Below are 25,190 nucleotides of genomic sequence, written 5' to 3' on the forward strand. Positions count from 1 at the left end.
AACATATATGCCTTCTGATACTACACAAACTCTCGGAGGCAAGAAAATAGCTCGAATAATTCGGAAATTACGTAGGAAATGGATGCAAACAAACATTATGCTTACGATGCGTCTGACGTTCACCTTACCTGCCGCTTGGAGCGCTAGTGTCGCTCCATCTGTCAAACGGCAACAACTTTTACAGCAGTGAGTGTCGTGACTGTTATGTTAGACTGTGTGTGGACCTCCCTTCTCAAAATCTCGGAATATTAGTAGAGTTTATTAATAGTGAAAGTACAGTTCATAAAGAACTTTCTTGATCTATTTCATAGGAGGTGAAGCCCACACAGCATTGAGATCTGCAAGTACAAGACTAGTGACATGAAACTAATTTCTATCGATTTAAATGTGCTTATTAATTACGCAATGTAGACTTTCCAGGTCGGTGCTTTGCGTAGTTATAACTTCCGGGCTGGGAGATCATCGTGTCCGATTACAGGAGATGAAACTTTAGAGCATAGTTTTGTGTATAGTAATGAAATTCACTGTGGGTACTTTTTGAAACATTGTAATATGGAAAAAACTTTTTGCACTTGTTTCGGTGATATTTTTGTCAGTTATGTTAGGCAATCCGAAACACATGCCGCAATAATAAATAATTAATGAAATAGCTGCCGAAAAATTTGTTTTTTCATGTACATCCTTATACCTTGTTTTCTTTTTAGTTGGCAAACAACGTAAAAAAAAGTATTTCTTCTGCCTGACTTGTTTTGCTGTTGAACCAGTTTTTAGTTATATAACTATTCTGAACTATTTGCAACCTTATTTTTAATATTGTGGTCTTTATATTTGTTTCCGTATTGTAAGGCCTTTCCCTGTAGATTAGGTCTATCTTTTGGAATATCCGTATTCTGTATCTCTTTGGGTAGTACACTGAGGGAAAATATAAAATCCTCGTGCAGCCTGCACAATGATTCACAATAACAAATTACGTAATGAAATGAAGATTAAGAAGGGTAAAACAGCACAAAATTTGATACTACAGACTATAAGCTAGACCAGAGCAGCGAGAAAAAGTAATGTCGAGTCACTAACAGACGACGCCACAATCAAAACATAAGTCTCAGCTATGGACAGCAGCCAATCAGGAACGCAGCCATACATGCACAATGCGTACACAGCTGTTCGTGTGCTTCCCCGGCTCACGGCTGTCACTCGCTGGTGTCGTAATGTGGAGTGCTGTGACATGTTGAAACTTGAAATAGTGAAAGATTGGTGTTACCTGTGAAAGTAAACATAAAGTAGTAGAAGTAAAATGTCACGGAATCGCTTTCGTACGGAACAGCTTGAGCGCGTAAGTTGACATGTGTGTTATTATTTATTTATTTGGCCTTCTACGACGCTGCGCGATGCAGCCAAATGTATGTGCTGGATGACTACGATATGATTTAATTAACTTCTGTCTTCAGAAAAATGCCTCGATTAGGTTGTATCGTTGCAAAAGAAAATGCATTTTATTTTGAAACTGGGTTGTCTAATAAATGCCAGTGATTATTTCAGTTGATGCGTGACGTTGAAACTGCAAGAGTTTTCATTCTCTGATATATTCTTATAATAACAGTTTATTTCATTTGACAGCTGATTTGCTGGTTTGGATTTATTCACGGACACTATTATAACGTTACTAGGTAGCCGATAAGTCTGTAACATGAATATGATAATAGGAAACCCACTTTGGAATTGTAATGGAGATAAGTACGTTCGTAATGTAAATTTATGTGGATGAAATGCATTGGGTCGGTTCTTCTGTAGATAAGTAGGCCTGTTTTTTTAAAAAATCTGCTGTCTGTCCAGTTCCTCACGTATTATATTGATTGAGTAGTAATTCATTCTCTTCATAAACTTCTTGCAGTATACACTTTTATTCCAGTCAACTGTGGTGATAGGTTTGAATGTCTCAGTGGATTACCACATATCTAACTGTTATGGGGTGGTATGTTCATGTATTATTACAAAATGATGTGTGATATAATTTACATAATTGATGGAACTCAGATATGGTAACTATACTGCATGAACCTTTCAGAGTGCTGTACAAATACGGTTGCAAGTTAGAAAGTAACCCATAATTGTGTGTAACTCAGTGTGGTTTAGGGGAATTAAATTTCTTAGTTAAAAACATTGACCCATTTATGCCATGGGAATGCAACTCAATTTAAGATTAGTTTCATCCACTCTGCTGCAGCCATATTTGTGTCTGTTGCATGAGTAGACATTCGTAAAGCCTTTGAGGTTAGTCACTACAATACTTTTTTGAACATATTGAGCTTGTTGTCATTTCAGAGGTGATTGTGATGCAGAGCATCCATGATTGACCATATGCTGGACCAGTGTTGTATAGGAGTTGTGGCACCACTCTCTACCCCAATTGACCAATGCTCTAAACCATTGTATATTGTGTTACATTACTGGGTTTAGGATATGCTGCAACTTGTGCAATAGTAGACAATAACATTCTTTGGTAACGGTATTTGTTTATGTAAGCGACCCCTGCCCTTTGTGGACCCCAAATAAATGTTGCTATCAATCTGATTTGGGACCTGCCAAGTCAAGGCTTGTTTCTGTACAGAACTGTCCATCGACTGTCATTTCCTAGTGAGACATCGAGGATTCATTGCATACGTGTATTCCTCGAAATCAGTTTGAAGAAACATCACAGATAATCGTACACGTTCATCGCAATTTGAGTCAGGTCATATTTCTAGGTGGCAGTTTTGGGTGGTACTCTTTGTGTTGGATGTATATGTTTATAAGTTGTTTTTTATGTTAGCGAGTCATTTGACATTGTGAGTTGTGTGTGTCAGATGTTATTGGAAGCGTTTGGTCCAAATTGCTAGTTAGTTACTTTGATTTTGTGTACTGGAGCTGATGGATTCTCTGTTGTGTTTGGAATTATTAGTGCCGTTTGCTTGTTATGGTTGGAGATTAATATGAGTAGGACATTTCTTGTTGAAATGACAAGAAATATTGTCTATGATCAAGTACCTACAGTTATTTGTACAGGTTGTGGAAGATTTTGCTTGTTTTATTTTTTTAGGGTGTTTGTGGGGGAGGGGAGGGGGGTGGTGAAGGGAGCAGAGGTTGGCCAATCTAGATGTCTGTGTGGCAGCATGATCTACATTTAGTCTGCAGTTCACACTTTAGTACCCCAGAGGGTTCATTAAACCATTTTCACACTATTTCTCTACTGTTCCACTCTCAAACAACACATGAGAAAAATGAACACTTAACTCTTTCCATGCAATGACGGATGTCTTATATTTTATGACAATGATTACCTGCACCTCTGTAAGTGAACATGAACAAAATATTTTCCCATTCAGAGGAGAAATTTGGAGATTGAAATTACATGAAAAGGTCTTGTTGCAGCAAAAAACACCTTTGTTTTAGTGATAACCAATCCAACTCACATGTCATGTCCGTGACGCTCTTTCCCCTTTTGGTCTTAATAAGAAATGAGCTGCACTTATTTGAACCTTTTTGATGTCCTCCCTGAATCCTACATAGTAAGGATACCATAGCACACAGCGGGTCAATGGAGGCGTCCAATTCCACCCGTCTGCTTTGGTCTGAGGCGTAAGGATGTTGTGGTATGTGGCGTCATGATGGTGTAGACTTTAGTTTGAGTGAGTTGTGTTATTGCAGATGTCGTCTTGTTGCAGTCGGTGGTGTCCTATGGTGGTGTGTACATGGTCTGCATGTTATGTCATGTACTGGGTTCATTTGGGTGTCGGTGCCTGAAGTGTGCATTTATCGGTCATGACTGCTATAGAAGAATGGAAAGTGTCAGTGAGTTAAGAATTAGGTTCCCGTTGTGTTTATGTTATTACGGTGTCGTTTGATGTTATTGGTTTGCTGTTTGTCACGTGGTAAATCGTTTAATTCAATTTGTGGCTTATTTTGTTAGTTATGGATATGACTTCTTAGTATAATAGTGCGTCTGTGGGCTGAAATGGGAGATGACATGTTGTCCATCATTAAGTTTCTGCAACTTTTTGGGCTTGTGACGGTGATAGTGAAATGCAGCGTATGCAAGCAGAATATGCGAGTTGGGGATTAGTGTGTAGCACTGGAACTTTTTTATGGTAAGTAGTAGTTTTTTTAGGGTCTGTTGTTCGTGTTACGATGTTGGGTGGGGTTTTTATGTGTTGTTGGATCGGTGTTATTTACTGCATGTATTGGTGGTTGATGTTTTGGTATCAGCACTTGTGGTTGATGTATGTATCTTAGGGGAAGTACTCGATTTCAATTTTTTTGATATCGTCAGTTGTATCGGAGCTGTATATTTCATGGGAAGTGACTGATTCCAGTTTGTCATTGTATCTATGTGTGTTTTGGTATTGAGCTGTTGTTGACCTATATAGCTCAAGGGAAGCATTAGATTGCAATGTGTCATAGTTATGTGTTTTGGTATCGTGAGTTGCTGTTGACCTATATAGATCAAGGAAAGTATCTGATTCCAATGTGACGTAGCGGTGTGTGTTTTGGTGTCATGAGCTGCTGTTGACCTATATAGGTCAAGGGAAGTGTCAGATTCCAATTTTCGTTGGTTTAGGTGCTGGTTTTTTTGTATCAACAGTTGTGGTGTGATTATAATTTTTGAAGTAGTTGGTCTCATAATTTGTGGTATTGACAATTGCGGTTGAGCTATGTAGGTGAAGGGAACTGCTCGATTCCTGTCGATATTGTAAGTGTAGCGGAATTTTTTGTGGTGTTTTTATGTCATCGTTTTGTGTGGTTTGGGATCATGGTGTGCGTCTGTACGTGTTTATATTTAGTTTGTCCCCCACCCAAAAATCCCCAATTTCCCGCACTGGTCCCGTTAGTGTGACTATGTTTTTGGAGAGAGATGTGTTGGTTGGTTTTGTATGTATTTTCGTGTTTGTTGTCATTTATGTAATGACTTTAAAGGCGCCATATTGGAGACGTTGAGAAGGGTCATTTCCACCATATTGGTGATGTCATGGGTCAAAGCTGATGGGTGGAATCGGACGCTTCTGTAATCCCCACACGGCAGTACTGTAGCAGAGGATGACAAGTGTAGTGTGGGGATACCTTTAGTGGACTTGGGGCATCTTCTAAAGTGTTGTACCAATAAAATGCAATCATTTGGGTTGCCTTCCCCACAACATTACCCGTGAGATCGTTCCGGTCCAAGTTGTCCATAACTGTTATCGCTAAGTATTTAGTTGAATTTACAGACTTTGGATTTGTGCAATTTATTGCACAACTGAAATTTAATGGATTCCTCTTCATACTCAGGTGGATGACTTCACACTTTTCATTATTGAGTGTCAATTGCCATGTTTCGCATCATACAGATATTTTGTCTAAATCATTTTGCAATGGGCTTTGATCTTCTTATGGATTGACCACTCCATAAATGACACCATCATCTGAAAACAATGTAAGAGGGCTCCTCAGACTGTCTCAAAATTATTTATATAGGTTAGGAACAGCAGAGCTTCTGTAACACTTCCTTGGGGAACACCAGATATTACTTCTGTTTTACTCAATGACTTTCCATCAGTTACAATGAACTGTGACCTTTTGACAGGAAATCGTGAATCCAGTCATATAACTGAGACAATACTCCATAGGCATGCAATTTGATTAGAAGCTGCTTGTGAGGAATGTTATCAAAAGTCTTCTGGAAATCTACAAATACGTGAGCAATTTGAGATCATCCGTTGACAGCACTCATTACCTCGCGAGAATAAAGAGCTAGTTGTGTTGCAGAAGAATGATATTTTCTGAACCTATGCTGGCTGTCAGACAATGGATCTTTTCTTCGAGGTAATTCACAATCTTTGAACACAGTATAGGTTCTAAAATCCTACTGCAAATCAATGTCACTGATTTGGATCGTGTAGTTCTCTAGACTTACGGCTGTCCATTGAGGAAGAACGAAAATTTGATTTGTTTTCTTTACTACATCAGTGTAGGTCTAGTTGAGATCATAAGTGTATTGTAGACCATGATACAGCTGTTCTGCTTTGACCAGTTACGTCACTATACAGACGCATTTTGTGGAAGTTATGGTGACAGACTGAGCTGTCGAATAACTGACCGCCCATATTAGGTAGATGACAATTTTGTTGTGGGTTGGCAAAACCACCAAATTGGTAATGCATTGCTCACTCAACAGTTCAATTTTCATCCATGATTAAAATCCCTATTTTCACACTGTGATCTGGTGCTAACAACTATTTGATTGAAGACATTCATAATGCAAACAATCCCAAGTGAAAGCTCTCTATTCCTGTGGAAGTTCCATTACTTTTTCTCTCCTAATGTTTTTGTGTGATTAGTGATGTCACCCATAGGATGTTTCATGAGGCTTGTGTGCGTCACATTAATTATATTATCAGTCCATCAGGATGGTATTGCTTTGTTAATTAAAAGGACCAACTGAAACTCACAAGAACCCATTGTTAAAATTCCAATTCCATCAACATAAAAAATACGACTGCAGGATTGTAATCTAAAAATTCTACACCACATGTCCCCATATTCTGATGTCAGTGTCCATAAAAAGACCACTAGCAGTACTTCAGAAATGGCAGGCATCAATATTTCGTTAAGACCGCATAATGTCATTGAATTCTTTGTTAAAGGTGGAAAATGTGCTGCTAAAATTCACTTCAGACTTCAACATGCCTAGTGAGATATCTACATGGGTGCCAGCGGTGTTAACATGGGTCAACATTTCAGAGGTGGAAACACAGGTATCCATGATAAGCCTCTTAGCAGACACCCGTGAACTGCCTGCACTGAACACAGCAACAGATTCTGGTCGATTTTCTAGAACATGGACAAACCACAAATGCTGTGTGGTATATCCACACACCATTGTGCGTTGAGCAATAGATGTCCTGAAAAGATCATCCTGGAACAGAATAATGCATGCCCTCACACTGCTCGTGTCATTTATTATACTCGTGGAGTGTTAGTATGCTGTGATGTGTCAACAGTAGGAGTATGTATGAATAAGAGTTCAAGTAAGTGGTTAATGTCCTGGGTAAATGATGGAAATTTTCAAACAAAGGGTTTTCCACATAGAAATATGTTCATTTCAGCATTAAAAGCCAGTAGCGACGGGATAATGTGCATTGTCAGCTTTATTTATTTTTGGAAGTAGGTAGATGATGGCATAATAAGGTGAAAATTTAACAGATTCATGAGTTAAGCCTACCAACTAGTTCATATGGCATATGTTTCATCTGAATGTGAAGCGGTAGGGTGTCTTGTAAATGTATTTCATATGTCGTGTTGTCTGTCTAAAAGGGTGCCTTCATCAGAATAACCAAAATGTGTGGTACTATACTTTGACCTGTGAAATCACCAAGATGGCAGAGACACGTATTCCAAGCTTACCCAGTATGGTGACCATGCCATCATACATTACCCATAAGAACGGAGATATAATTCAGAAATTTATAAAAACAAAAAGCTGTAGAATCTCTGATTTACAGATTGTTTTAAAAAATTAGTTAATCACAAGGGAGACAGGCATGCAGTAGAAAGGGTAAGGCTCACAGTGATGCTGGGAAGAAAAACACACTCATTTTGTCTCTATTGGTGGACTCTGATTTTGTACCTCTTTAACACTTAGGCGCCGACGCCCGTAAAAATATGGGCGGGTGCGGCCTGCCCGAAAGTCCGGTGCCCGTAATTTTACGGGCGCATGTTCTCGTTCTTCCCCTTCCTTCCTTTGTGCGTTCTTATGGCTCCCGCTTGTCTGGGAGGCGCTACATGGACTGTAGTTTGAGTATTGGTCACTAGATGGTGCGGGCATGCTGTGGAAGAGTGTGCTTTCCTTTTTATTTGTCTTGTTTTGTTAGCGGCGATTCCCCCCCTGCGCGGTCTCAGTAGCGTCGACATGGCGAAGCGTGGCTTGGCGGACAAAGAAATTGCTCGTGAGTTATATCGTGAATTAGAAGAAAGTGACGTTGATTTGTCAGAGGAAGATATTGTAGATGACTCTGATGATGTGGACTATGTTCAAGAAGAAGTTTCTGGCAGTTCAGGTAAAGAATTCTGACAACAAAACATGTATAATTTTTGTTCAGATTTTCACTGAAAAATCTCTCAGTACGTAATTATGATTTTTTTTGCAAATAATACTCTTCTAATAGATTCAGAAGAGGATAACAGGTGTCCAAGCACTTCAGCAGCAAGTTATCCCGTCGATATTGTGCCTGAAAAATGAGCGAGACTTACAGCGAAGGGGAAGCAGAGACCTGCACGCCACACCGATTCTGAGGAAAGTTGGACGACTACTGATTGTGCACCAGATATCGATCTATTCTCAGTACAATCCAGATTATGCAATGTTGTCAGTTTAGACCAGAACAGTGCACCTCTAGAATTTTTTTCATATTTCCTGACAGAGAGTATGATGAAACATATAAAGGAACAAACTAATCTGTATGCTCAACAATGCATCAGGAAATTACGAAGCACAAATTCCCTTTCACCCACCTGCTCATTATCAAAGTGGAAAGGAGTTACACTTATGGAAATAAGGACATTTCTGGCAATTGTAGTCCAAATGTGTGTGTAAGTGTGACACCACGTATACGAGAGCACTGGTCCAAGAACCCTGTTGTGTCATGTAATTTCTGTCCAAACATCTTGAGCCGTGACAGATTTCTTTCTATTTTGAGAAACTTTCCACATTAGTGATAATTCCTTAGCTAAGAGTAAAGGAGAAACTGGCCTTGACCCGCCGCACAAGGTGAGACCCCTCCTAGATAATGTGTGTGTAAATTTCCAGCGTGTGTATACACCATCTCAAAAAAATTACAGATGAAGGCATGTGTAAATTTTGAGGTCGTGTGTATTTCAAACAGTACATGCCACAAAAACCAAATAAATACAGTATGAAACTGTACATGTTATCCGAATCTGACACAGGTTACATCTGGAATTTCTCTGTTTACGCGGGTGAAAGGTCTGACACAGTGACTCTGATAAAGACATTGCTTGCAAATCTGTCAGGAAAAGGCTAAACTTTGTTTACGGACAGATTCTACACAGTTCCAATGCTTGCTTCAGAACTGGAAGCTGCAAAAACTGCTCTTGTGGGAACAACAAGAAAATCTCGGCAGGGATTGCCTCGTGCCATAAAAGATCCGAACCTTCAATGAGGTGAACTTATTTTCAGGTGTAAAGGAAATATGTTAGCACTTTGTTGGAAGGACAAAAGAAATGTGCATATGATAAGTACAAGGCACACTGCTGAGATGGTCACTTTCACTGATCAGAGAGGAAGAGAGAAGTCAAAGCCAGCCTGTGTAGTGGACTACAATAAAAACAAGTTTGGTGTTGACTTATTAGATCAGCGATTGTCATACAGCGCATTTGAACATCAGACTGTGAACTGGTGGAGAAAGTTGGCATTCCATGTTATACTAATGGCGATTGTAAATTCCTGCATATTATACAATAAGGTTACTGGAAAACGCCACACAACATCTCACTTCATGACAGTTATCTGTGCAGATCTTGCACAAAGCAAAGATCTTGAACCCCGACCTGGTCCATCTGGACTGTCAGCTGGAAATCATTTCCTGGAAAAGATTGAGACAGAAGTAGGTAAGAAACAGAAACAAAAACAGTGTGTAGTGTGTTCTCTGAGAGGAAAAAAACTGACTGGAAAAGTGTGGCGAAAAGACACAAGCTACCAGTGTAGTGAATGTAAAATAGCATTGTGCAAAACGCCGTGCTCCAAAATTTACCACACAAAGAGCAAAACTGCATCCTAAAATAGTTACAGGAGGTTACTGTAGATAAGACATACTGTATCCATCATAATTACAATTTTTGTGAAGAGTAAAAAAAATTTCCTTCTAGAAAATACTGTGACTATACCTTTGACCAATGTTTCCTTTTTTCAGAAACGATGTTATAATAATAACGTTTGTCAAAAGTATGTATTCATTCAAAAGAAAGGTATTATATATGGTTTTAAACAAGAAAGTCTAGGTTTTTCAATACGAGTAATTTTATTGCTATAACTGAAACCTTACATGAGTTCTAGTAGTTTAAAATATGTTAAAATCAGCCAGTCTTTATGGTAGACACCCGCACGCAATGGCTCAGGACCCAAAGTGTTAATACTGTAACTAAACATCCAGCACAGTTATGATCTTAAACATTCGCATACAAAGAGAACGCACAGAGATACTGATTGAGTCAAAGGGTACATTTGGGAGAGGCAGCTATTACACACTGTTCCTCTACACTCCACTTCTCACTGCCAGTAATGATAGTTTTCTTATCTTATGAATCAATGGCAGTAGCACTGCTATAGCTACCGGCTGCAAATCAACAACTTACTCAGTACATGGGAAAGATGCACCTTTCAAAAACTATTTCAGTTGTAATATGCAGCAACACTTTAACTACTGTAGGACACACCATATTTATGTTTGTCAAAATTTACTTATCAAAAAAATTTCTTTCGCTGTTGATAAAATGCCCACACATCCAAACTTCAGGGTCCTCCACACTGCAGATTTCAGTGAGTAAAAAAATTAGAGGTATATGTTTCCCACCATAGCAATTTTCATAGATGCTGTATATAATAAGCAAAAATATATTCACCGGAGATTTATTTACTGCGCAATACCACATTTCTGAATTTACCTTGCAGTTTTAGTGCATTAAATATGGAGTGATCATAAACCCTCATCTTATCATGCCATTCCTTTTAAAGTCCTGTAAAGTTTCTTTGTAGAGAAGATTGCCCATTTCACATTTTTCCAAAAAATCTTTTGGTATGCTCATCATATTTGTTCACTTGTAATGGGCATGTGAGAAGTTCTGAAAAAGTATAAAAATCTTCCCTTCATTTCAAGGTATTTGACAGGCTTCCTTTTCTTTGTTTGTACCCAATCATTGAGAAGGACAAATGGGAACCTTGCACCATTTCTGTGTGCTTTCAATTAAAGAGTGATACACATTTCGACAGCTGCTGTAGACAATAACTTTGAACAATGGATGATCTTTAATAATTAATGATAGCACTGTAACTGTGTTTGAGCTGCAGTTCTGACCAAATCAGCCAATGAGGCGTTGTCAGATAAAAGTAGTGGCAATGAGTCCGGTAACCCAAGATTTCATCACTGGGCAGTCAAAGTGGGACAGTGCACCAGAATATTGGCCACTGTCAACCGTGCACTGCACTGACACTCAGCGAGTCTGCACGGTGCAGGAGCTAGCTGTGGGTTGCCCAAGTGTGGCCAATGTGGAGCCAGCAGAGGACAACTGATTCACTGCGAGAGGCCTGCATGGAAGTCTTCCACACATTTGTAGTCTCCTTAATGACACACAGTTTGTTGTGTGTACTGTTATGCCATTCCGTCTCCCAAAGCTGAAAAACCCTACGGCATGCATCAGAATGCAGGTCAGGTTCAGAGATGCCCATCTCCAGAAGAGGTTTCAGCGTAGCCTGTTTGGTCAGCGTGTCAGCTTGTTCATTGCCGGGGATGCCGACGTGTCCTGGGGTGCCACATAAACACCACTGAACAATGGGACCGGTCCAGGGCATCGATGGACTCCTGGATGGACGCTACATGAGGATGGTGAGGGTAGCACTGGTTGATAGCTTGTAGGCTGCTCAAGGAGTCAGTACGCAAAAGAAACAATTCCCCAGGGCATGAACGGATATGCTGAAGTGCACGAGAGATGGCCATCAGCTCTGCAGTGAATATACTGCAGCCATCGGGCAAAGGAATGCTGTTCAAAATGGCCTCTGTGGATGTAGGCCAAGCCAACATGGCCATCAGCCATTGAGCCATTGGTTTAAACCACTTCAGAGCCCTGGAAAACGTCAAGAATCGAGAGGAAGTTACAGTGGAGAGCAGCAGGAGTAACCGTGTCCTTAGGGTCATGGGAAAGGTCCAGACGAAGCTGCGTCCTAAGTGTATACCACGGAGGTGGTAAAGGGAAGGATTCCAGTTCAGACAGAAAGTATCGCACGTGAACCACAATTGTTAGTCCTGACGTTGGCCACTGATGTGGGAGATGAACTGCCGCGAGTGGAGAAAGGAGACCGTAATTCAAATTCTCAGGAGACCTACAAATGTGTGCAACGTAACTGGCCCACAGTTGTGTACGCCTAACCTGCAATGGAGGAACTCCAGCCGACACCAGGATACTGGTCACCAGACTCGTCCTAAAAGCTCCTGTCGCTAGACAAAGGCCACAGAGGTGCACTGGGTCGAGTAAACGCAATGCTGAGGGCACTGCCGAACCATAAACCAGACACCCCTAGTCAAAGCAGGATTGAACAAGGGCTCTGTAGAGCTGCAGCAGCATAGAGTGATCTGCACCCCAGTTGGTGGTACTCAGGCAGTGGACGGTATTAAGGTGCTGCCAGCACTTCTGCTTAAGCTGACAAAGGTGAGGAAGCCAAGTCAATCGGGTGTCAAAAATCAGTCCTAAGAATCAATATGTCTCCACTACTGTGAATGGATCATCATTAAGGTAAAACTTCGGTTCCAGATGAACAACGTGACATGGACAGAAGTGCATAACACACGAATTTGCGGCCGAAAACTGGAAACTGTGGGCTAGAGCCCATAACTGTGCATTGTGGATGGCTCCCTGTAGGCACTGCTCAGCAACACCAGTACTGGTGGAGCAGTACGAAATGCAGAAGTCGTCTGCATACAGAGAAGGTGAGACGTACGGCCGTGCAGTTGCTGCTACACCATTAATGGCCACTAAAAATGGAGATACACTCAATACAGATCCCTGAGAGACCCCATTCTCCTGGATATGGGGGGAACTATGGGAGGCACCATCTTGGACACGGAAAGTACGAAGCATCAGGAAATTTTGGATAAAAATTGGAAGCGGGCCTCTGAGACCTCACTCGTATAATGTGGCAAAGATATGTTGTTGCTAGGTCAGATCATACGCTTTTTTTGTATATCAAAAAAAGATGACAACCAGGTGATGGCGCCTGGAAAAGGCTGTTCAGATGGCAGACTCGAGGGACACAAGATCATCAGTGGTAGAGCAACCCTGGCAGAAGCCGCCCTCACATGGAGCCAGTAGGCAACGTGACTCAAGAGCCAACCCAAATGCCAACACTCCATACATTCCAGGCAATCTTCTCTACAAAGAAACTTTACAGGACTTTAAAAGGAATGGCATGATAAGATGAGGGTTTATGATCACTCCATATTTAATGCACTAAAACTGCAAGGTAAATTCAGAAATGTGGTATTGCGCAGTAAATAAATCTCCGGTGAATATATTTTTGCTTATTATATACAGCATCTATGAAAATTGCTATGGTGGGAAACATATACCTCTAAATTTTTTACTCACTGAAATCTGCAGTGTGGAGGACCCTGAAGTTTGGATGTGTGGGCATTTTATCAACAGCGAAAGAAATTTTTTTGATAAGTAAATTTTGACAAACATAAATATGGTGTGTCCTACAGTAGTTAAAGTGTTGCTGCATATTACAACTGAAATAGTTTTTGAAAGGTGCATCTTTCCCATGTACTGAGTAAGTTGTTGATTTGCAGCCGGTAGCTATAGCAGTGCTACTGCCATTGATTCATAAGATAAGAAAACTATCATTACTGGCAGTGAGAAGTGGAGTGTAGAGGAACAGTGTGTAATAGCTGCCTCTCCCAAATGTACCCTTTGACTCAATCAGTATCTCTGTGCGTTCTCTTTGTATGCAAATGTTTAAGATCATAACTGTGCTGGATGTTTAGTTACAGTGTTAAAGAGGTAAAAAATCATAGTTCACCAATAGAGACAAAATGAATGTGGTTTTTCTTCCCAGCATCACTGTGAGCCTTACCCTTTCTACTGAATGTCTGTCTCCCTTGTGATTAAGCAGATTTTTTTTTAAAACAATCTGTAAATCAGAGATTCTACAGCTTTTTGTTTTTATAAATTGCTGAATTATCTCCCTCTCCGCCCCTTTCCCCCTTTCTCTTTCTCTCTCCTCTCCCACCCACCCCCGCCCCCAGGTGATACACGTAGCAATTATTTACTATTTTAATGTAACAGTTTTTTTATTATTAATATTCTGTCTTACACCCTCAGTAACAGTGGTTGTAATGAGAGAGGAGGAATGGGGATTGCAAGCTATTGGACTCAGCTATTGTAAAATGTAGGCACAAAGAACTTTATAGTTGGGTACCAATATTTGGGCCAATAACATAGATACTCTAGATTGGTACCGGCACTCATGTAGCAGTTTTTCTACTCTACTGTTGTTAAAAGAACTTAACTGACAGGTTGTGCAAATTTAAAAATCCAATGACAGTAAGTGTGGTATCCCACAATATGGTTAAGACTTTGCTAATGTTTCTGATGTATGTGTCACTGATGATAGCACTGGCCAAAAGGTTTGTGTAAATGTCTTTTAATTGTGCCTGTGTGAAACTTAATGTGTCTTCTTTATGGTAAGAAGCAATCTGCCTTTTCCTTCATTGTTGATATTCCTACCTGGAGTTTCCAGTGTTTGACATTTTATGTTTGATAGGCATTAAATTTGAGTTATTTTTATCGAATCTGATGTGAAGGAAAGCACTTTTTTGTATGCAGCACACCATATTTATGGCTAACTCCAGTTACTGTTGTGGCCTTTGCAGGAAGTACGTGCCAGGCCTATGCAGGAGGTGCATGCCAGGCCTATGCAGGAGGTGCATGCCAGGCCTATGCAGGAGGTGCATGCCAGGCCTATGCAGGAGGTGCATGCCAGGCCTTTGCAGGAGGTGCATGCCAGGCCTTTGCAGGGAGTGCGTGCCAGTCCATTACACTGGTCTGAGCAGTCTGACAACAGCTCTGACGGAGACCAGGACGAGGTTGATGGAGTGGAAGACAGTCCCCATCCTTCTGTAGAGTCACAAGTAAACTACTTTGTTATCAAAATTTTTAGCATATTGTTTCTGTTTCCACATTTCATTATTATGCTGTCAACTAAACATTAATCCCAGCAGCTCTACTACCAATGCCAGGAGTATTCCCAACATCTCACAGGAATCTATTGAGGAGAGTGAGTGTTAACTTTTAAAAATGATGTTCCGCTGTCAGGGAGCATAAAGACATATCGGTGGAATTTGCAGATTCAGATTGTCCAAGAATGTGATGTGGTCTTTTGCTGAAAGAACTTTATCTTCAGTAATCTGCACATTTAATTACCATCTGACTAGACCGAGATGTCTTATTGAGTGTACATTTGAAAAGTTATCCAACAAGTGGCAGATTTTTCATTGACAATTAAATGTCTCACTTAAGCTTACAGACAACATAAAATGTTGCAGTGTGCTTCACAGTTTTGTCTGCACTCAGTATGAGGTAAAATTTGAAGTCATATTGCAGTCTGAAGGTTTTAAGGAGTTAGGATCTGGCTTGATTGCAAACCCCAGATCAATTGCAGCAAAATCTATTCCAAATAATTAAGGCACTTCACTGGCAGTAGCGTAGAACAAGGCTGCCAGCCTTAAAAACTGTACTGGTTTAGAAAGATAATCTGTAACTGTTTTCATCACACAGCTTGAAAAGAACTGCAATAAAAAATCAATTATAAATGTTTGTACTGTAGATTCCTTGTGTAATGTATCCCTCATAAAATGAATGTGTAAGAAAATGATTGAACACTAATCATCCAAAAATTAATTTTTCAGTCACCACAGCAGGAGCACATTGAAAAACATGAATAATTGGAATTTTAATGCTAATTGGTATTAAAACTTCTTCTTAGCCAAAGATGGCTCTATTACCTGCTATTTTTTTATTTATTTTAGAGTCATGTGTAGTGTTATTGGGGAACCGGAAAGCCTTCTATATCCTTAGAACTTCTCAGTCACATATGGGCTCCTCCCAGTAGCTTGTTTTATTTAGGTACTTTACAAAGTAATTGTGGAGGCTACATTGTCTACTGTTAAAAGGTTCTGGATAAAGACCTCCTTTAAGAGTCTTTTCTGGACACCCCTAGACCAGTCTTAGCTAAGAATACTTTGTGCATAATTTTGACAATTCTGTGCAGTACCAGGAGCCCCCTGAATGAAACCTGTGATGAACTGAATTCTATGTTGATCAGTTGACTATCTCAGTAATACACCTTTAAAGCACATAATGAAGACAATGGGGTGAATATGTTTTATATCTGGAGTGAACATTTGGAATTGTCTATGTTCTAGTAAGCTTTTGTCAAGCAGAACAGGTGACAATTGAGGCTCTGCCTAAATGTCATACAATACAGGGTTAGATGACGTGCCTACATGACTTAGATCATTACCATACCTTTCCTCATACACAGTAGGACTAGTATTTTCATCTATTACTCTAACAACGGAGGGTGGTGAGTCAATTACTTTCTGTTTATCCAATGTTATTTCCTGTTGGATGTCACTGATTTGTGAGGACACTATCCCACCACTGTGGTAAGTCTTTGTCTTGCACCATTTTAATTTGGTTTAACTCCCTGTTGATTGCATCTCTCAAAGTGCCTCCCTGAGATAATGCATCTGTAACTGCGTACTAAACAACACACAGTAATTGTGACTTCAGTCTTTCATTTATATGAGTTTCCCTCATGGACAGACACTGTGACTGTTCGCCAGACAACTGTTTTGTTACATCACGTGGCTTGATAGGCAGTTTTTAAGGCTCTAATTTCGTTAGTTAATGTGCCGCATTGTAATGATGAATTTGTTATGTCAGTCATCATAGCATTTGCTATGAAGTTATCTTTGATACAATTTTCATTAAGCTTGTTATTTGAGAACAACTTTCATTACATATAGTTGATAATTATGATGACAATTTAGATGACAACTGATCTGACATTTAATTATGTTTAGCGGTCATTTCATACACATAATTGACATTTCATATGACAATTTAGATGATAATTGTTTTATCATATCCATTGAATTGGTCTTCATTGTGGTATTTGTACCTCCTGGTATATGGCTGGTGTTTGGTCTAACCATAGATTAATTTACTTCGCTTTCAGTCTGCAATTCTGTTTAGTGTCCCCCCAGAGGGCTCACAGTTCTTTTGTGAGTTCATGAGTGGCACACATGGGGCCCTGAGCTGTTGCGGCCCATTCTTCATTCCCTGGCTGCATTTCCTTCACCCTCGCTCCCTATCCTGGCTCCTTCCTGTTGCCGCCTCCTTCCCCCCTCTCTGTGTTCTGATTTATGTTGACCTGGCTATACGCCTGGTTTCTTGTATTGGTTGCAATTTTGTTCCTTTTGCTGTTCTTTCATCCTTTTTGGTGTTTAGGTCCCCACTTGAGGTTTGACCTCCACTTCAAAATTTCCTGTTTTTAGTGTGAGCCATATGGGAAAGAATTTTCTCCATAGCATCCGTGGTGTGGATTCCTCTCCCCCCTCCTTCCCCTCTCCCTTACCCACTGTAGCCCCCTTCAACCCTGCTAGGTCACCAGCACGTGTAGCCAGTCCTTGTGATGGGGCTGTTACGTACCCATATGGCTAAGCCCCATGACAACACAGGGATCACACTACTGATCCTTGAGCTGTTCTCTCTCTATGTATGCCAAGGAGTAGTTGCTTATCTTCTTGGAGCATCAAAACTCTTGGTAACAGCTGCCATGCCAGTCGGCTCTTGCTGTGCCCGGGTGGTGCACATGGGGAGAGCCCCTGGTCAGAGTGGGTGGTATCAGGGCAGATGCTTGGTGCATGAAGTGAATCGAACTGCAAAAATATGGCCATCTCTTCGAATCATGACTGGTCCTTGAATGCTGCTTCATATGTCCCGGCAACCTTCCCTTCCATAGCTACACAATGGGAGGAGGGCCAGGTTCGCCATCTTGGGATGAAACCATTTCCCTGTTACCTCATTTGTACAAGGACAGGTGGGGACACATTCACCACCACAAAGCCATTGTTTTTTGTGGAAAATATAGAGGAAAAGTTTGGTGAAGTGGAGTCTCTTACAGTTAGTAAGATGCGGTCGGGCTCCCTGTTGATTAAAGCTTCTTCTGCCACCCAACTCTTCATGCCTGTGATCATCTTGGGAATGTCCCCATGTCTACCACTCCTTATGAATCTCTGGGCATGGTCCAGGGAGTAGTTTTTCATAGGGGCCTGATCCTGCAAGCTGATGAGGAACTCTAGGCTAACCTGGGGCAGTGTGGCATCATTTTGTTAGATGTGTGCAGAAGCATTGCAAAGACAACTGCACCGATACTGGCGCCTTCATTCAGGCTTTTGAGGGGGTACTCTTCCAGAGAAAGTTAAGGTTATGTGCTACGGATGTAATGTGAAGCCGTACTTTCCTCCACCTATGCGGTACTTTTGGTGCTTGCATTTTGGACATATGTTTTTTCGCTGTATGGTGGATCCTTTGTGTGGTGACTGTGGCAACCCACTCCATGAGGGAAGCCCCGGTGTTCCGCCACCTGTGTGTGTCAATTGTGCTGACCACCAGTCCCCTCACTCACCAGCTTGCCCAGCTTGCAAGAGAGAAATGAAGATCCATGAATACAAGTCCCTGGATGACCTGTCCTATGCTGAGGCTCACCAAAAGTATGAGAGACTCCATCCAGTGCCACTATCTTCAACTTTTGCCACTGTTACTTCATTTCCCCCTCCCCCTCATCCTTACCCCAGTCCCGTCCCTCTCTCCCCTCCGCCTCCCCAACAGTTCCTACAACCTGCCATCAGGGAGCCGTTTCCCCTCCCCGGCCAAAGAAGTGCCCCCTCCCGGGACCCCTCTCCCCGGTGTCTCTCAGGCCTGAAGACTCGTACTGCCACTCGGCCACAAGGTGCACCATCTGTGCGCCACAATTTTGCCCGTTCTCTTTCAGTTACAGATCTTGCAGAAGCCTGTACTCCCCCTTTGCCCTGACTTGCTCCACCTCAGAAAGAGAAAGAGGAGGAGGAGGAGGAGAAAAAGAAGGAGAAGGAGAAGAAACATAAATCCCAAGACAAGGTGCCCCTGAAGGTGCCATCTCCCTATCACAACCTGAGTCTGACATCTTATTTATGGATATCACCCCATCCTTGTTGGTGACGACTGCTGACCGAGTGACCTGACCTCCTCCTCAGCTTCTTCTTGTCTATCTTGGGCTTTCACCACACAATCATCCAGTGGAATTGCAATGGATACTGTTGTCACCTACCGGAAATGCAATGTCTCATCTCCTCCTATTCTGCATTCTGTCTTGTTCTTCAAGAAATGCATTTCCATGATGACCACTCTCCAACTTTTCATGGTTATTGGGCATTCTGTCAGAACCGTACTGGCCCTGGGGTAGCATCTGGTGGTGCCTGTACTTTCGTTCGCTCCGATGTCATTAGTGACTGGATCCCCCTATGTACCAACTAGGAAGTGATGGTTCAAGTGCAAATGACTCCGATAATCACCATTTGCAATGTCTACCTCCCTCCAGGTAGGCAGGTCACTTCCTTACGTTGCACTGTCTATGTTAATCCAGCCACTCCCCCCCCCCCCCCCCCCTCTTTCTTCTCCTTGGGGACTTCAGTGCCCAGCATCCACCATGGGGGAGTGTCACTTCAGTGGGTAGGGGTATCCTAATTGACCAACTTATCATGGACCTCGATTTGTGTCTCCTCAATTATGGACCTTGATTTGTGTCTCCTCAATTATGGTTTCCCTATGCACTTCAGTGCCATTCATGGCACCTTCTCTGCTATTGATCTCACAATCTCCTCCCCTGCCCTTGTGGCTGCCCTACGTTGGTCATCCCATGATGACCTTTGTGACAGTGACCACTTTCCAGAAATTCTATCATTCCCCTGCTGTTGCCAAGCATTGGGCATTTGGCAGGGCCAAATGGCCTTTATATACATCTGCTGTGCACTTTGACACCTCCCTCTCAAATTCCATTGATGTAGTCATGCAAGGCATCTCTGCCACTATTCTTCATGCTGCTGGTACTGCTATCCATCTATCCACAGGTGCCCCTTGTCGTTGACTGGTACCGTGGTGGACCAAGGATGTCGCAGTCACTATTTAGGACTGCCAACGATCGCTGCAGTGATTTAAGCGACACCTTTCACAGACCAACCTCCTCACTTTTAAGTGTCTCTGTGCTAAGGCTTATTACCTTATTAAGGAGACTAAAAAGGAATGCTGGGAGCACTGTGTTTCCTCCCTGGGGACGTATGTCTCTTCATAACAAGTTTGGTCAAAGCTCCGTAGCATTCTGGGCCACTAGCGACAGTCAACTGTCCACTGTCTGAATCTCCAAGGTGCTCTGTGCACTGATCCATTGGTCCTCGCAGAACACCTCGTGACACACTTTGCGATGGCATCATCGTCCTCTTCCTACCCTGCTGCCTTTCTCCAGCAGGAATGCAAAGTTGTACAGACCCCCCTCTGTTTCATCCCACACCATGTTGAGCCCTATAATACACCCTTCATTGAATGGGAACTGGTGCAGGCTCTTGTCTCTTCATGACACACTGCCCCAGGTCTGGGATCCATCTACAACCAGATGATCCAACACTTGGACAATCCCCAGAGGCAACGGCTCCACAGGGTCTTCAACCTCATTTGGCTCATGGGTGCTTTTCTGTCACAGTGGCAAAACAGTATAGTTACTCCCATCCTTAAGCCTGGGAAAAACCCAATGTCTTTCAACAGCTACCACCCAATTAGCCTGATGAATGTACTTTGTAAACTGCTTGAAAGATGGTCAGCTTAAGATTATGTTGGGTACTCAATTCTCACTGCCTTTCGTCCCCGTATCAGTGTGCCTTCCAGGCTGGGCAATCTCCAAATGGCCATTTACTCCTATTGGAATCAGCCATCTGACAGGCTTTTACTCACTGCCAGCATCTTGTTGCGGTCTCCTTTGACCTTCATAAGGTGTATGACGTGGCTTGGCGCCATCACATTGTAGTTACCCTCCATGACTGAGGCTTTCATGGTCCCCTTCCTCGCCACACCGTGAGAGGAACGTCAGGCTAAGGACGGCAGCAGCTCTTATTCGCCCCGGTGCCTTGTGTGTTCGAGAGATGATGGGGAATCTTTCATGATGATGAAGCCTCAGATTTTTATAGAGCATTTAGAGACAAGTTTGGGGAGGTGGGGAGGGCTTGTCCAAAATGAGATCTGGGTCAGTCTTGATCAAAACAGCATCCTCTGCCCAGTCACGGGCGTTACTCGCTTGTGACAAGCTGTAACCATCGCACCCCATAAGAGTTTAAATATGGTCCAGGGGCCCATATTTCACAGGGACCTTCTTTTGCAGTCTGACGATGAGCACACGCCAATTTAGAGCAGCGAGGTGTACATTTCGTTTGGCATGTTCACCGGGGTCTGATAATAAGGTTGCCACTGTTGCCTTCATCTTGGCCTTTGAGGTTAATACATTACCCAAGAAGGTCAAGGTGATGGTCTACCACTTTACATCACTGTAAAGCCCTATATCCTTCCCCAAATGTGATGCTTTAAATGCTGGAAGTTTGACCATATGTCTTCCTGCTGTACTTCCAGCGTCACATGTCGAGATTGCGGACGCCCATCACACCCCAATACTCCATGTGCCCCACCTCCCATCTGTGTCAACTGTGGAGAGCACCATTTGCCTTGCTCGTCTGACTGCAGGATCTTGCCAAAAGAAGGGAAAATCATGGAGTACAAAACCCTGGACCAACTGACCTACACTGAGGCTAAGAGAAAATTTGAACACTTACATCGTCTAGTGCCGCTGCTACAGCAGTTCTAGCCCCATCAGCTCTGCCAACCCCAGTCACCTCTCAGAGCCGGAAGACTACATCTGCCCCCTTGATGGCGGGGGGCACTTCCTCCCTGTTGCTCCTGCACCACCTACTTCAGGAGCAAAATCTCCCCAACCATTGGGGATATCAGTCCCTACTTCTGCGCTGGAGAAGCATAAGTCTTCTTCGGCTCCTCTCTCTAGGAAGGGGTATCTTTGGTCACTTCCTTCCCAGGTTTCTGCTAGTAGGAAAGATGGCACCTGCCAGTGGCTGAAGAGCCCAAGCAGCTGGTCGTACGGCTTCACGCTCATCCTTGGTCCCGGAGACTGAATCAGTGAAGTCCTCCCAGCAAGGGAAAAGCCGAGGAGCAGAGAGAGCAATACAAAAAGATCCCCAAGACCTAGGGAATTGCAGTGGCATCCACACCACCGCTACCTACAAGCTCTGCATTTGCAGATGAGGTAGAGATTCTGGCATCCGCTGAGTCCCTATATCTTGCCGGACCCTCAGACACAATGGATATAGACTGCTCAGGCAATAAGTCAGTAGCAGCAGGTGACCGTGAGGCATAAACTGCCTCATTGAATGTTCCATGCCTTCCCAGTCTCAAGATGACATCATCCTCTAGTGGAAATGCGGCAGTTTTTTCCACCACCTGGCTGAGCTACAGCTACTGTTAAGCTTTACACCTGCTTTCTGCATTGCCCTCCAGGAAACCTGGTTCCCGGCAATGCGGACCCCTGCCCTCCGTGACTATAAGAGATATTACAGAAACTGTAGCAACTATAATTGAGTGTCAGGTGGAGTTAGCGTTTATGTCTTAAACTCAGTCTGTAGTGGAACTGTGCCCCTTCAAACGCCTCTTGAATCTGTGGCTGCCAGAATAAGGATGACACAGGAAATAATTGTCTGCAATGTATATCTTTATCCAGATGGTGCAGTACCCCTGAATGTATTAGCTTGCACTGATTGATCAACTCTGTAAACCTTTCCTACTTTTGGGAGATTTTAATGCCCATAACCCCTTGTGGGACGGCACCATGCTTATTGGCCGAGGCAGAGATGTTGAAACTTTACTGTCTCAGTTCGACCTCTGTCTCTTAAATACTGTGGTCACCACCCATTTCAGTGTGGCTCATGGTAGTAACTCGGCCATTGATTTATCAATTTGCAACCCACGACTTCTCCCATCTATCCACTAGAGATCACATGATGACCTGTGTAGTAGTGACCACTTCCCTATCTTCCTGTCACTGCCCTGGTATCAGGCCCATGGATGCCTGCCCAGATGGGCTTTAAACAAGGTGGACTGTGAAACTTTCACCTCTGCTGTCACCATTGAATCTCTCCCGTACAGGAACATCGATGTGATGGTTGAGCAGGTGATTACAACAATTGTTTCTGTGGCAGAAAACATGATCCCTCGCTCTTTAGAGTGCCCCCGGCGAAAGACAGACCCTTGGTGGTCGTCGGAAGTTGCTGAAGCAATTAAGGAGTGTCGCCATGATCTACAGCAGCATCTCGTAGTCTTTAAACGGCTCATTGTCCATATTTGCCAGCTTATTAAACATAGGAAGCAGGAGTGTTGGGAGAGATACGTCTCGACCATTGGGTGCCATACGTTACCTTCTCCAGTCTGGGCAAGGATCAAATGTGTTTTTGGGTACCAGACCCCAACAGGTGTTTCCGGTGTTAACATAAATGGTGTGTTATCTACCGACACACTCGCGATTGCCGAGCACTAAGCTCGAGCCTCTGCATCGGAGAATTACCCCCCAGCCTTTCTCACTCTCAAATGGTGGCTGTAAGGGGAAGTCGTCTCTTTCACTGCATACCACAGTGAATCCTATAACACCTCATTTACAGAGTGGGAGATCCTCAGTGCCCTTGCACATTGCCCTGACACTGCTCCTGGACCAGATCGAATCCATGGTCAGATGATTAAACATCTCTCATCTGACTACAAGTGACATCTCCTCGTAATCTTCAGCCATCGCAATGGCAGGAGCATACCATCATTCTGGTGCTCAAACCCGGTAAAAATCCGTTTTATGTGGATAGCTATCAGCCCATCGGCCTCACCAATGTTCCTTGTAAGCTGCTGGCATGTATGGTGTGTTGGCGGTTGGGTTGGATCCTGGAGTCTACATCTACATCTGCATCTACATGGATACCCCCCAGGGGGCTCACGGTTCTTTCATGAGTAGGTGCATGGTGAGCACGGGCTATTGCAACCTTCCTTCCTTTCCAGGGCTGCATTTCCTTGGCCTTCCCCTCCTTCCCTCTCCTTGCTCCTTCCCCTTCACCCTCTCCTCTCCCTTTCTTGGTGTCCTTGTTTATGTTGTCCCGGCTATCCTCCTCGTTATGTTGGTTTTGCAGTTTGGTTTTGTTGTGTAATCACCTCATCCTTTTGGCATTCTCTGGCCCCCCTCTGGGGTTTTGACCTCCTTTACTAAATTTCTATTCCGTAGTTTGAGCCATTTGGGAAAGAGCACCTTACCTAGTGTCTCCGACATGTGCCCTCCTAGTTCATTCCACCTTTTCTTTCACGTCGTTGTCTGATGCTAAGGTGCATAGACAGCATGGTAACCATCCCATGTGGTGGGATCGCTATGTACCCTTTTGGTTTAGCCCCCTGAACTCGCAGGGATCACACTTCTGATACCTGAGCTGTGACCACCTCATGTGAGCCTAGGAGTGGTTGCTTGTCATCCTGGAGCATCGGAACTCCTGGCAATGGCCGCCGTGCCAGACGGCCCTTACTGTGGCTGAGTGACGCGCGTGGGGAGAGCCCCTGATCGCAGTGGGTGGTATCAGGGCGGATGCTATGCAAATGAAATGCATACAGGTCCAGAACTCTGGCTGTTCTTCTGCGGGCGTCTCTCCGTGTGGAAATGATTCTTTTAGTGCTGCTTCTTGTGCCCCTTCGGCCTTCCCTTCCATGGCTACCCCTGGGAGGAGGATCAGGCCTGTCAGCTAGGGGCGAAACCTTTCCCCCACTATCTGGTTTGCACCAGGTCTGATGGGGATACTTTCACCAATACCAAACCTTTATTTTTTGGGAACACATTGAAGACAAGTTTGGCGAAGTGGACTCTCTGAGCAAGATGCGGTCGGGTTCATTGTTGATAAAAACTGCTTCAGCTACCCAGTCTGCAGCCCTTCGTGCCTGTAACCATCTTTGCACAATTCCTGTGTCCTTTACCCCCCACCAGTCTCTAAATATGGTTCTAGGTGTGATTTTTCACAGGGACCTCATCCTTTAAACTGATGAGGAACTTCGGGACAATCTAGGTGTGATTTTTCACAGGGACCCCATCCTTTAAACTGATGAGGAACTTCGGGACAATCTCAGACGGCGGGGTGTTCACTTTGTTCGGTGTGTTCAGAAGGGTCCGAAGGACAATCGCATTGATACTGGTGCCTTTATCCTGGCCTTTGAAGGGGTTA

The 25,190-nt window shown here is 43.1% G+C and overlaps 1 protein-coding gene across 5 annotated transcripts in view; it reads left to right on the top strand.

Moving 5' to 3' along the window:
- Positions 1–903: 903 nt before the first annotated feature.
- LOC124774933 overlaps positions 904–25,190 on the top strand; it is a 53,880-nt gene continuing 29,593 nt past the window's right edge. The window contains exons 1-3 of one of the 5 annotated variants that reach the window (XM_047249643.1): positions 904–1,333; positions 14,673–14,723; positions 14,796–14,930. In XM_047249643.1, coding sequence (XP_047105599.1) covers positions 1,295–1,333; positions 14,673–14,723; positions 14,796–14,930 — 225 coding nt within the window. In that variant the 5' untranslated portion in view covers positions 904–1,294. Of the gene's footprint in view, positions 1,334–14,672; positions 14,931–25,190 lie in introns of all 5 variants that reach the window. The other 4 variants (XM_047249661.1, XM_047249653.1, XM_047249633.1 and 1 more) reach the window with 4 other exon arrangements.

Source organism: Schistocerca piceifrons, chromosome 1 (assembly GCF_021461385.2).
Source record: "Schistocerca piceifrons isolate TAMUIC-IGC-003096 chromosome 1, iqSchPice1.1, whole genome shotgun sequence".
Taxonomy (NCBI): domain Eukaryota; kingdom Metazoa; phylum Arthropoda; class Insecta; order Orthoptera; family Acrididae; genus Schistocerca; species Schistocerca piceifrons.